Source organism: Sinocyclocheilus rhinocerous, unplaced genomic scaffold (genome assembly GCF_001515625.1).
Source record: "Sinocyclocheilus rhinocerous isolate Xijiao unplaced genomic scaffold, SAMN03320098_v1.1 scaffold134, whole genome shotgun sequence".
NCBI lineage: Eukaryota > Metazoa > Chordata > Actinopteri > Cypriniformes > Cyprinidae > Sinocyclocheilus > Sinocyclocheilus rhinocerous.
Window position 1 is genome coordinate 662,597 of NW_015631070.1, and position 12,602 is coordinate 675,198.

The following is a 12,602-nucleotide window of genomic DNA, read 5'->3' on the forward strand; positions in this document are numbered from 1 at the left end:
GAAAGACTGGTGCGCACTCTGATGTAAACAAGCGCGGATGTGAAGCACATGGCGGAACATGTGAGAGACGCTCTGGATGAAAGCGCACTTTCACTCTCTGACAGCAGATGGCGCTAAACTGCAGAAATAATAATAATAATAATAATAATAATTCATTTAAATGCAGCCTTTACCCCGGAAACCCTGTAAACAAAGCAGCTGCACTACTTCCTGTTTCTGAATCATGTTTAAATGATTTAAATAGCCATTCAGATTTGTGTATTTGCTATGATGTTCATCACAGCGCCAAATACTTACATATTTAGACTTAATAGGCTATTTATTTTCAAACTTTTTTTTACATTTTAATCTGGACTACAACATGCCCTAGATATTGTTTGAAAGTGTTTTGATTCTTTATTGTTCGGTCACACTTTACATTAGGGCTTCATTAGTTAACATTAGTTAATTCATTAGTTAACATAAACTGCCAATGAAAAATTCTTCTGAACATTCATTAATCTTAGGTATTCCAATATTTAATAACAGGTTGTTAAAATCGAAAGTTGCAACTGTGTTATTTAATGAGCTAACCTGAACTAAGACTTGTATTTTTTAAACAAGGATTAATAACTTCTGTAGCAAATGTAGCTATTGCTCATTGTGAATGTTAATGCATTAACTAAGGTTAACTAATGAGGTCTTATTGTAAAGTGATACCTATTGGTCTTTATAGTTCTTTTGCACTTTAATCTGTGTACAGTTTTTAACTTTATACATTTTTCTGTATTGCTTTATTGCATTTAAATGTTCAGTTATTTTTGTTATAAGAAAAAAGTTATTAAACCTGTTATACTGTATTATGACAGCACTTTTTAAAACTAAATTTCAATATCGTGATAATACCGCATACCGTGATAAAAGCATGAGCAATTAATCGCAACATGAAAATTTGATACCGGCATATCCCTAGACTGTGAACTTGGCGCTATGTGTGTGCGCTGCGTGTGTGCATGAGCGAGAGTCTCAAGGAGAGCGCGCCAGTGCTAAATGGCTAAACACTGGCAAGAATTAAAAATAAATGCAATTTTAAAACTTTAGTGAAGATGAGACACTGCCTCGATTGTGCAAGTGACAATTCCTGTGTCAAGTGTGCAGCGTGCAGCTGGCTTATAGTGCAGACGCGATGTGGTGATTAGAAGCCATTTGCGCATTTTAAGAGAGAAAGAGAGAGCGCGCGCGGTGATTCACACACGCTGTTTGTGAAATTACGTCTCACATAAAGTTTTCAAATTACTTTATAAGTTATTTAATGAAGAAATATGAATTGTACCGCACCTTCAGCATTCTAATTACTTTATCCACCCAGGCCAGAGATTGAGACTGTTCTGCTGCATGTCATGCCGAACCTCTCACGGCAGGCGCGTCATCAGCTTGAGATCGGTTTATGAGATCGGCCTTTATAGAGACAGCCGATCAAACTTCCCAAAGCGATTATCGGCCGATAGCGATCGGTAGCCGATTAATCGGAGCACCCCTAGTTCTTCAGCAGGGAGTTATATTTTCAAAATAAACTTGTCTGTCCACCTGAACGTTCTTCAATTCTGAAAAATGTTTAGACATTTAAAGAACAGAAGCTGTCCCAAGATGGCTATAAATGTGCACTATGAACAACCATGGTACAATACTTAGAAATATAGAAGTGGATTGACATAACTCTTAGATCTGTTTCCAAGCTTCTCTCAAGGAGAGGCCATGATTTCTTACATGGTCAACTAAGGTAATTCTGTTTTTATTTGAAATTCATATACCTTCTCCCTCTCCCTCCTCCTCTTCCAACCTTCTGTCCACTTCCTTTCTGTCTGTCTTCTATACAGTTTCCACTCTTTCCATTACACCAATGCCCTCCACTCTATTAATCTCTTCCCCCTCTCCTTCACTTAATTGTTTTAGAACATCCTCCTCTCCTCTCCTCTCCTCTCTTTCTGCCTGTTCCACTCTTCTTTCTTTCTCATTACAATCCTTCCTCTATCCACTCCACCACCTTTTAGACTTACACCTCTTTCTTAGGTAGATAGATAGATAGATAGATAGATAGATAGATTATTAAAAAATAAAATGTTTCTTTTTCTTCTCACAGTCTGTTTCTGTTATCTGCAGACGATAGTTCAGAATTTCAATGAGCAACAGATTTGAAACTCTAGCAGGGAAACGAGTCTCAGTCATTGATCGTGTTGCAGCTGTAGAGGGCGCTGTGATCAGACGGTATTCAGGCCGTGAGTGAGAAGAACTTCTATGTGTGTCCTATACTCCTCTTCAGCATCAGTCAGTTCTTATGGTCATCCTTCATCAGTATATCATGCATGTTATCATCTGTAATATATCATGTACCGTGTGTCAAAGCTGATTTGCTGTGTGTTCGTTGTGTTGTGTGTGAGAGGAGCAGTGTTGTTGTGCGAAGTGGGAGGGTCAGTGCTGCTGATGATGTCAGAGCTGAGGGTTCAGCTGGACTGAATAACTGACTGACCGCTGGATCTGATCTGCCGGATCACTCTCGGAGCCGCGTTTCCAGCGCGAGGTAAAACTCTTTCTCCTGTTTTCCAGCCTCACGGGTTGATTTTTGTGAAATGTGACTGTTTAGTTACAGTAACTCTCGCTCTCTCTTTGCTTTCTTGGTGACTTAATAGATGCGGTTCTTAATAATTTTGAACAACTTTTAAGTGAACGAAAGTGAATCAATCCAAAACGAGTAGATCGTATGTTTGTCATGCATGTTATCATCTGTAATATATCATGTACCGTGTGTCAAAGCTGATTTGCTGTGTGTTCGTTGTGTTGTGTGTGAGAGGAGCAGTGTTGTTGTGCGAAGTGGGAGGGTCAGTGCTGCTGATGATGTCAGAGCTGAGGGTTCAGCTGGACTGAATAACTGACTGACCGCTGGATCTGATCTGCCGGATCACTCTCGGAGCCGCGTTTCCAGCGCGAGGTAAAACTCTTTCTCCTGTTTTCCAGCCTCACGGGTTGATGTTTGTGAAATGTGACTGTTTAGTTACAGTAACTCTCGCTCTCTCTTTTCTTTCTTGGTGACTTAATAGATGCGGTTCTTAATAACTTTGAACAACTTTTAAGTGAACGAAAGTGAATCAATCCAAAACGAGTAGATCGTATGTTTGAGTGTGTGAATCTGATGTGTGATATTTTACTGTTCAGTACAGTGATCATGTAAATATTATGAATATCACAACTAAAAACTGCCTTAGTTCATTTTGTACGATTCAGCTCCATTAATGTTAAAAATGTATGTATAAAGTAAATGCTACACACACACACACACACACACACACACACTGTTAGTTCCTCAGGTCTCTGCTGCAATCAAACTAATGTTGATTTCTCTCTCAGGAAGTGTTGAGTGTGGAATATTCTGGTCACTTCTCTGAAATATCAGCCACAGCTCTCGAGTCCATCAGAAGAGGCACATTTAGAGAAAACCATACGTCTGAACATGAGGAGCATCATATGTTTCATAGGTGTTTTTCTGTGTCTGAGAACTACAGCTTCAGGTAAGAGGACCATTAATAAGCTTGAAGGCCAACGTACAGTAAATGTGCTGACCTTTCAGTTAATTGCAAATAATCTGTACATTTACTGAGAAACTAATATAATTAATGACAACATTTTCAAATTGAAACAGTTTAAAAACATCTTAGAGATTATTCAGAAAGAATACACTTTCAGTAAATTTAAGAGCAACTGCATTGCAATTGTTACATTAAAGAGCTATTTCTGCCTGTAATAATGTGTATTGTTGGTATAAATTAATGTATTTAGGTGATGTTTAATAATATTTTTGACTTAAAGCCAGTTAATTTGGATGTTACTAATTCTTTAGTGTGTATGGATTATCTGATAGTGAAATATATCTGAATTTAATTATGAAGATGATATGTTAGGCTGTCTTATTCATATTAAGGAGAAATTTACAGTATTGGCGATTTAATATAGGCCAAAATGTGACCCTGGACCACAAAACCAGTCATAAGGGTCCATTTTTTCCCCGAAATTGAGAAGTCAACTGTGTGACAGATTTTTGTGAAAACAAATAGCAATTAGTTCTACATTTCCATTAATTTAACCTTTTTATTTTGGCCTATAGTTTAAAGGTCAAATTTTTCAAACGAAATATAAGATGCTGTTTGTGTAAGATGCCCAGTGTGAAGGACAGATTCTTGATCTTACTGTTTACTGAAAGCCTTTGACTCATTGAGATTGAGTCAATCTGTTTGCTCGGTTGTTATTCAAGCGCCACATGTGTTTTGTTTTGGTCACTGATGTCTTGATGTCTGGGAATAAACCTGTTAGTCCTGTTAGTGAGAAGACATGAAGCTTTAGACACACAATCATCTGATTTCTCCTGCGTGTTTGAATGATAGCTGACGGCATTATTCATACTTCTGCTTCCAGTGTGTACCTTATGCCAGTGATTCGCTTTGCTTGTACTTTCACTTTGCATTTTACTGGAAATACTAACTCTGCTCAGCAGTTTCTCATGCCTTTCTCACTCCTAAGAGGGTCAGTCGGTTTGTTCGTCATCAGAGAGGAAGACAGCGGCTCTTTAGTGTTTTTTTAAGCGCAGAACAGAGCCTGAGATTGCTTGTGCGGTTGTTAGCGGCTGTAATCCACAGAAAAGCAGTGGATCTGACATCCTCAGGAAGAGGAACAGACAGGAGCTGTTGTGTAACTACCTGATATTCCCGCCGCAGCACCATCATTACTGCACCGCACAGACAGCATGAGAGAGAGAGAGAGACATACAGTTCAGTTCCTCAGTGAATAAGCACAATGATGGTAACAGGAAAAAAATCCCCGTGTTAAATATGGCGTGTAGTGTTTAAATGAGGCACTTCCGCCCGCTGAAGGACCGCCGGCTGGTCTGGGTGGCAGTGAGACCCGGTGACGCGACCGCATGGAGACCGATTTCTATCTCGCACTCCCAATTAACAATCTGTTTTTTTCCTCTTCTGACTGCCAGCTTTTTTTCTCATTCTTGTTTTTTTGAGTTCTGGTCGTCCTATTTTGACTGAGATTTGCTGGATAAATTGAATTTGTATCTCTATATATCGAATGATCAGATGACATCAATGGAAAAAGAAAGTCTATGAAAGACAATGAAAACAAACATTGATTTTTATAAAAATACACTACCGTTTAAATATTTTTGAAAGAAGTCTCTTCTGCTTACAAAGATCACCAAAAATACATGAAAACAGTGAAATATTATTACAATTTAAAATAGCTGTTTTCTATGTGAATATACAGTAAAATGTAATTTATTCCTGTGATCAAAGCTGAATTTTCAGCATCATTACTCCAGTTTTTAGTGTCACATGATCCAGAAATCATTCTAATGTGCTGCTCAAGAAACATTTGTGACCATGGACCACAAAACCAGTCATAAGGGTACATTTTTTTGTAATTGATATATATACATCATCAGAAAGCTGAATAATAAGCTTTCCATTGATGTATGGTTTGTTAGGATAGGACAATATTTGGCCGAGATACAACTATTTGAGAATCTGAGGGTGCAAAAAAATCTAAATATTGAGAAAATCACCTTTAAAGTTGTCCAAATGAAGTTCTTAGCAAAAAATTAAGTTTTGATGTATTTACGGTAGGAAATGAAAAAAAAAAAATTTTCATGGAACATGATTTTTATCCTAATGATTTTTGGCATAAAAGGAAAATCGATCATTTTGACCCATACAATGTATTGTTGGCTATTGCTACAAATATGGCTGTGCGACTTGTGACTGGTTTTGTGGTCCAGGGTCACATTTCATTATTATCAATGTTGAAAACAGTTGTGCTGGTAAACATTTTTGTGGAAATCATGATATATTTAATTTTTCAGTATTTACACATGAATAAAAAAGTTCCAAGAACAAATCTTTTGTAACATTATAAATGTCTTTCTTGTCACTTTTCATAAATTTAATGCATTTTTCCTGAATGAAAGCATGGATTTGTTGTTCAGGAATGTGTGTTCAATTAGCAAATTTTTATACAAACTGTAATGTGGAAGCGTGCGAAAGCCATTGGAAAGCTTCTGCTGTAGTGTGATTTCCCTTGATGTGAAGTGTGAACAAGAAGATCTTATTAAGATGAGACAAAACATCAAAGAAACACTCACACAATCCTCAAATTAAGCCTTACACACATGTCTTCAAGTATTCCCTATGAAACTGGAATGAGCTCTGAACGTCTGCTGCGCTCCTGTTCTCCACATATCCGTCCTGATTTTTTCTCTCAGACTTGAAACTCTACAGATTAATCTGTTCTTGACTCCTCACATCTGAAGAGTGCAAGTTCTGTGCCATTAGCATTCATAAACAGAATTATTATATAATAAATGTTTCCCAAACTCTCCCTGTTGTCCACTGGTTGGACAAACTGAGCTGCGTTGTTCTGGATGAGCTGCTCAAACAAACAGAGACACTTTTTGAGGAATCAGAGTAGACTGAATATTAAACTGTGATATGAGGAAGCCTTTTAACACTAAAAACCCTTTAATGTCTTATTTTTATATCTTAATATTTGTGAGGGAATCAAGAGCAGAGATTGAGCAGTAGCTGTATATGATATCAGTAGTGACACATGCAACATACAGCGGGTAAAATAAGTATTGAACACGTCACCATTTTTCTCAGTAAACATATTTCTAAAGGTGCTGTTGACATAAAATTTTCACCAGATGTCGGTAACAATCCAAGTAATCCATGCATACAAAGAAAGCAACACAAATAAGTTCAGAAATTAAGTTCTGTGTAATAAAGTAGAATGACACAGGGGCAAAATATTGAACACATGAAATAAGGGAGGTGCAAAAAGGCATGGAAAGCCAAGACACCAGCTGAAATCTATCAGTAATTAGAAAGCAATCCTGCCACTTGTCAGTGGAAATTAATATTAGCTGGTTCAGTCGCAACTGATGGCCTATAAAAAGGTGTCTCATGACCAACGTGTCACACAAGAAACATTTCATGATGGGTAAAAAGCAAAGATCATTCTCAAGACCTTCGCAATCTTATTGTTGCAAAACATACTGATGGCATTGGTTACAGAAGAATTTCTATACTTCTGAATGTTCCAGTGAGCACTGTTGGGGCCATAATCCGGAAGTGGAGAGAACATCATTTCACCATAAACCGGCTACGACCAGGTGCTCCTCGCAAGATTTCTGACAGAGGAGCGAAAATAATTATCAGAAGAGTTGTTCAAGAGCCAAGGATCACTTGTGGAGAGCTTCAGAAAGACCTGGAATTAGCATGTACAATTGTTTCAAAGAAAATAATAAGTACAATAAGTAATGCACTCAACCGCCGTGACCTGTATGCACGCTCACCACGCAAGGCTCTGTTGCTGAAGAAAAAGCATGTTGAAGCTTGTTTAAAGTTTGCTTGCGTGTCTAAATTGAAGGAAGGATGAATGGAAAAAATGTACTGAGACATTCTTGATAAAAATCTGCTGCCATCTACCAGGATGATGAAGATGAAATGAGGGTGGACATTCCAGCGAGACAATGATCCCAAACACAGCCAAGGAAACTCTCATTTGGTTTCAGAGAAAGAAAGTAAAGCTGCTAGAATGGCCCAGCCAATCACCTGACTTGAATCCAATAGAAAATCTATGGAAAGAACTAAAGATTAGAGTTCATAGAAGAGGCCCATGGAACCTTCAAGATTTGAAGACTGTTCGTGTGGAAGAATGGGCCAAAATCACACCTGAGCAATGCATACGACTAGTTTCTCCATGCAGGAGGTGTCTTGAAGCTGTCATTACCAACAAAGGCTTTTGTACAAAGTATTAAATAAATTTCAGTAAGCGTGTTCAATTTCCCTGTGCCATTCCATTTTATTATACATAACTTAATTTCTGAACTTATTTGTTTTGTTTTGTTTGTATGTATGGATTACTTGGGTTGTTACCGACATCTGGTGAAAATTTCATGTCAACAGCACCTTTAGAAATATATTTACTGAGAAAAATGGTGATTTTACCCGCTGTATATCACAAGTTATGGAAACCCTCAGAGACCATTCATTTTTAATTATTATACTATGCCCCGGTTTCACAGACAAGGCTTAAGCTAGTCCCAGACTAAAATGCATGTTTGAGCTGTCTCAACTGAAAATATCTTGCTCTGACATATCTTAAAATATGTCAGTGTCATTGTTCTGTGTCAAGATGCACACCTGTAATGTTTTCTTCTATGGCATTTTTGTAAAAGTTGCTTAAATATCTTAATTTAACTAAGGCCTATTCCTGACTTAACCTAAGCCCCGTTTGTGAAACCGGGCCTATATGTGTTTTTTTTTTCTCTTAACTTTAGGGGTTTGACACAATCCCTGACAAAATCTGCAGACTGTTTGCACTGATTTTGTAGGAAAGTTTCAGATTTACATTGTAAAAAATGTGTTACTGGGAGACACTATTGGTAGGACACTGTTGTTATTGTTAACTAAACTATTTTATTTTTATTTTTTTAAGCTTAAATAAAATAAAATCATAAAAAAAGAAAAATCTTTAAAAACAAAAATGATAAATGTTACTTCGGCATCTAAGTGAAATATAAGTTGAAATACTAAAATTACTAGAACTAAAATGAAATTAAATATGAATTAAAGTGAAATAGATATATTTAATAAAAATGATGAAAACAGATGACAAAATTACTAAAACTTTACCTAAAATTAAAATGCCTTTTCAGTGGATTTTTGAAAAATGTTTTTGAAAGTCTCCTCTGCTCACCAAGGCTGCATTTTTTTTTTTTTTACCAAAAATACAGTAACAATGGCAATATTGTGAAATATTATTACGATTCAAAACAACTGTTTTCTATGTGAATATTATTTGTGGAAACCGTTATACATTTTATTTTTCAGGATTCACAGAAGAATAGAAAGTTCTACAGAACTGCATTTATTTGAAACAGAAATCTTTTGTAACATTATAAATGTCTTTACTGACACTTTTGATCAATTCTGTCAGGACCACTATCGTCAAAGATGATTGACAATTAGCAGTATGGAGTGGGGGAATGGATAAGAGCAGGGAGAGCAGCAATAACCCACCCCCTATGTAAACAGAGCAGAACCAACATAAATGTATTGCAGATAGCATTAATGTTGAATAATTTAATGCACACATTTTAGAAATGAGTCTGATTCAAAATAGAATCAGAAGGCCAGGAGGAGCTGGGGATGGAGGAGGGTAATTAGCTATTGAGCAACGGGGAATACTGAAGGGACCTTCTATATGAATGCTGAGATGGGCATCATATTCTATAGGTAGACGTAGATCAGCTGAGAGTCAGCTGATGCAAGCTTGACTAACGTGACCTGCCAGAACTAACACTACGCTTGATTTTATCAAGTCCTTGATGAATAAAAGTATTAATTTCTTTAAACAACAAGAAAAATCTTACTGACTTCAAACATTTGAACTGTACATTTTAAGAAAATAAATCTCATCAGAATATCAGTTTTGATATTCATGTTGATTTTATCTTCCTTCTAACATTGTAATTGGCAACTCTCCATCTCTTATCACGGCTGTAAGCTTTGAAGTGCTACAAATAAACTCTGGACTAGAACACAGAAGACACTTTGTGGGTGGCTGTCGCTCCCCTCCCAGTGTCTCTGTGATTGTCTGTGTCTCTGTCTGTCCCGAGTCCCTCAGGACGCGTCCTGTCTCTGATGCGTCAGGTCTCTCGAGCCGGCCGGCCATAGCCTGACTCATGAACGGCTCATTAGCGTCAGACAGAGATAAACTACAACTCGCTGAAACCCAGAACTGCCATTCTGCCAGCGGCCGCCACGCCGTCACTGATAAGAGCTGCGTTATGAGCGCTTATCACAGCCGTCTGACCAACACACTGATCTAGAATCATGTTGCTAAACTTCACCACAGTAAATGGGCCATGAACCTCTGGCCTTAAAGGCAGCATTCAATCAAAAGTGAAAATTCAATCATCCTCTATTCCTCCTCAAGAGAAAACACAAAAGTAGAAATTCTGAAGAATTTTTGGTAGCACTTTACTAAAAGGTTCCATTTGTTAACAATATTTAATGCATTAACTAAAATTAATTAACAATGTACAATACATTGTTACTGTGTTTATTAATCTTTGTTAACATTAGTTACTACAGCTGTTGTTAGTCCATGTTAGCTCAGGTCCATTAAAAAGCATTAATATTGATTTTAATAATGTATTAGTAAATGTTGGAATCAGTATTAACTAAGACTGATGAAAATTTAGAAGTATTTTTCATTGTTAGTTTATGTTAAGTTAACTAATGTTAACAAACGAAACCTTATTGTAAAGCATTACCATAATCTGAAAATTGCCAAAAAGGGCAAAATCACCTTGAAAGTAGTTTGTATGCACTATGTTGTACTGTATGATTTTTTTTTTGTGTGTGTGAGAGACAGATTGGAAATAAAATACATTTTCACTGAAAATGATGATTCCCTTAAAGAGATAGTTCAACCAAAAACCACCCAAAAATCATTTACTCTCCCTCATGTCACTCCGTCAACCTATATGAGTTTCTTTCTTATGCTGAATGCAAAAGAAGATTTTTTGAAGAACATGGGTAACCAAACAGTTGACGGTAGCCATTGACTTCCATAGTATATTTCCATAAACACTCTGAAGTTAGTGTATTTCATATAAAAGTAAATTAGAATACATTTTCGTTTATTTGCAATTAACATGCAATCGCATGTCTGAAAACATTACATTCAGTTCATACTTAAGTATTCATGCAACTCTTTTTCACAAGGGAATGCGTCTTAACATCTCAACAGACTGAATAACAAGTTGTAATCTAAAGATGAGCTTTCATCTGATATCATCGTGCTGTGCTTATTAAACTTTTTCTTACAGAAGGACCCAAACACACACTCAAACATCAGTTATCGTACCTTGCATTTTTCACATTTGCTGCTAATTATCTTATCATTTACTGCCAAGATGGCTGGCGGTGATGCTAACGGTGCAGTGACGCGACCAGTAAGCCAGTCCATGAATCTGAGTCAGGTCAGAGTCATTAGCACTTCTGCAGGAGCGCTGGAGGGAGATGTCTGCTCTCTGCCGATGCTTTGGGAAGCATATGTTGTGTGAAGCTACATCAGATTTGAGTGATTAGAAGCCCCTCCTGTGCACTGAGACCTGGTCGCTTCCATCTGCTTAGAGAAAACAGCTAACAGTCTCCGCTAAATGAGTCTTTCCTCCCCAAGTCGCCACGCTAATTACGGCAGAGAAGATGGATTGGCTGTCTGTGAGGTGCATCAGAAATATCTCATTATCTGCTTATTTATGTGCGTGTCGTTTGCATGACGTTAGCGTGGAATACAGCCGCTAGAAACCTTGTGATAAATGTGTTTTGTGTTGTTGTGCGTGTGCATCGCTGGATCATCTAATATCTTTTTGCCCGAGAACCTGAATAAAAGAAAGCATGAAACTTGCTTTCGAAAAGAAAATTGCAAGCAAATGCAGTAAAATCTGCAAGCAATTACAAGTATTTAAATAGCATTTAGAGAGGACTGTGGCAGCTTTTATTTTTCAAGAGAGGAAGAAAGCACGTGTCATGCTGCTATTGTGCTGCAACCGCACTGAGAAAATATGACTAACTAAAAAAGAAAGGGCTCGCTTGTCTGTGTCAAGAAACAACTTTCTCGACACAGATTTGCCTGGAAGTTTAAAATACTTTGAAGGTTCTTTTGAAGTTGGAAGGTCTGTCGTTTGAATACTTGAGCGGGCTGAAAAGAGACTTGAAGTCTGAAGGTTGTTTAGTCCCCATGTAGATTAAGCACTTGGACAGTTTGAAGACAGATTTAAGGTTTGAGGTGGCAATCTGAAGAAAAAAATCCTCTAAAGCAGTGAGGAGAAGCAGTTTGGCAAAAAACATCAGATCATGTTGGCCATATTGAGATCACTTGGGATCCTTCTGGAAGGATATAGAAACTTATATTCAGGATGTTTGAAAAATATTTGTGTATTTGATGTATTTTTTTTCATTTAAACACACACACACACACACACACACACACACATAATTAGGAATAAATATAAACATACTATGTAAAGGTAATAAAGTATTAAAGTGCGATATACAGTTAATCGTTTCACTAAAAATGATTAACTGTATCATTTTGACAAAAAAAGACTGTGTAACCTATATAGACTCTATAATCAACTAAGTAATTTCATAAAACTTAGTAGTCTGAGTAGCTACTACATATGAATTTGAACTTACTTCAAAACGATTAAAAATGGATGTACTACATCCACCATGTTTTCTCTATCATGTGACCTACCTCATGGGATAGTAAAGTGTCCATCGAAAGTAGTCGAGTACTTTTCGTCTACTGTTTTTCAGATTCTATGAATTCGGACGTACCATTGGCATACCATTTTTCAAGTATTTGATTTCAGGCGCAGCGCTATTCTTGTCACAATTTCAAAATTTACATTAATTCAGAAAATCATTAAATATTTTAGTTTTCCTGCCATGAAACATATGAACAGATATTTAATTTAATTTAATTTAATTTAA

At 36.9% G+C, this 12,602-nt stretch overlaps 1 protein-coding gene across 2 annotated transcripts in view; it reads left to right on the forward strand.

Annotated features, from left to right (window-relative positions):
* The first annotated feature begins 2,449 nt into the window (after nt 1-2,449).
* The window catches only part of LOC107741503 (uncharacterized), a 52,182-nt gene continuing 42,029 nt past the window's right edge, over nt 2,450-12,602 (forward strand). Inside the window, exons 1-2 of one of the 2 annotated variants that reach the window (XM_016554260.1) lie at nt 2,450-2,557; nt 3,382-3,542. In XM_016554260.1, coding sequence (XP_016409746.1) covers nt 3,485-3,542 — 58 coding nt within the window. In that variant the 5' untranslated portion in view covers nt 2,450-2,557; nt 3,382-3,484. Of the gene's footprint in view, nt 2,558-2,857; nt 2,966-3,381; nt 3,543-12,602 lie in introns of those variants that run through there. The other variant, XM_016554259.1, reaches the window with a different exon arrangement.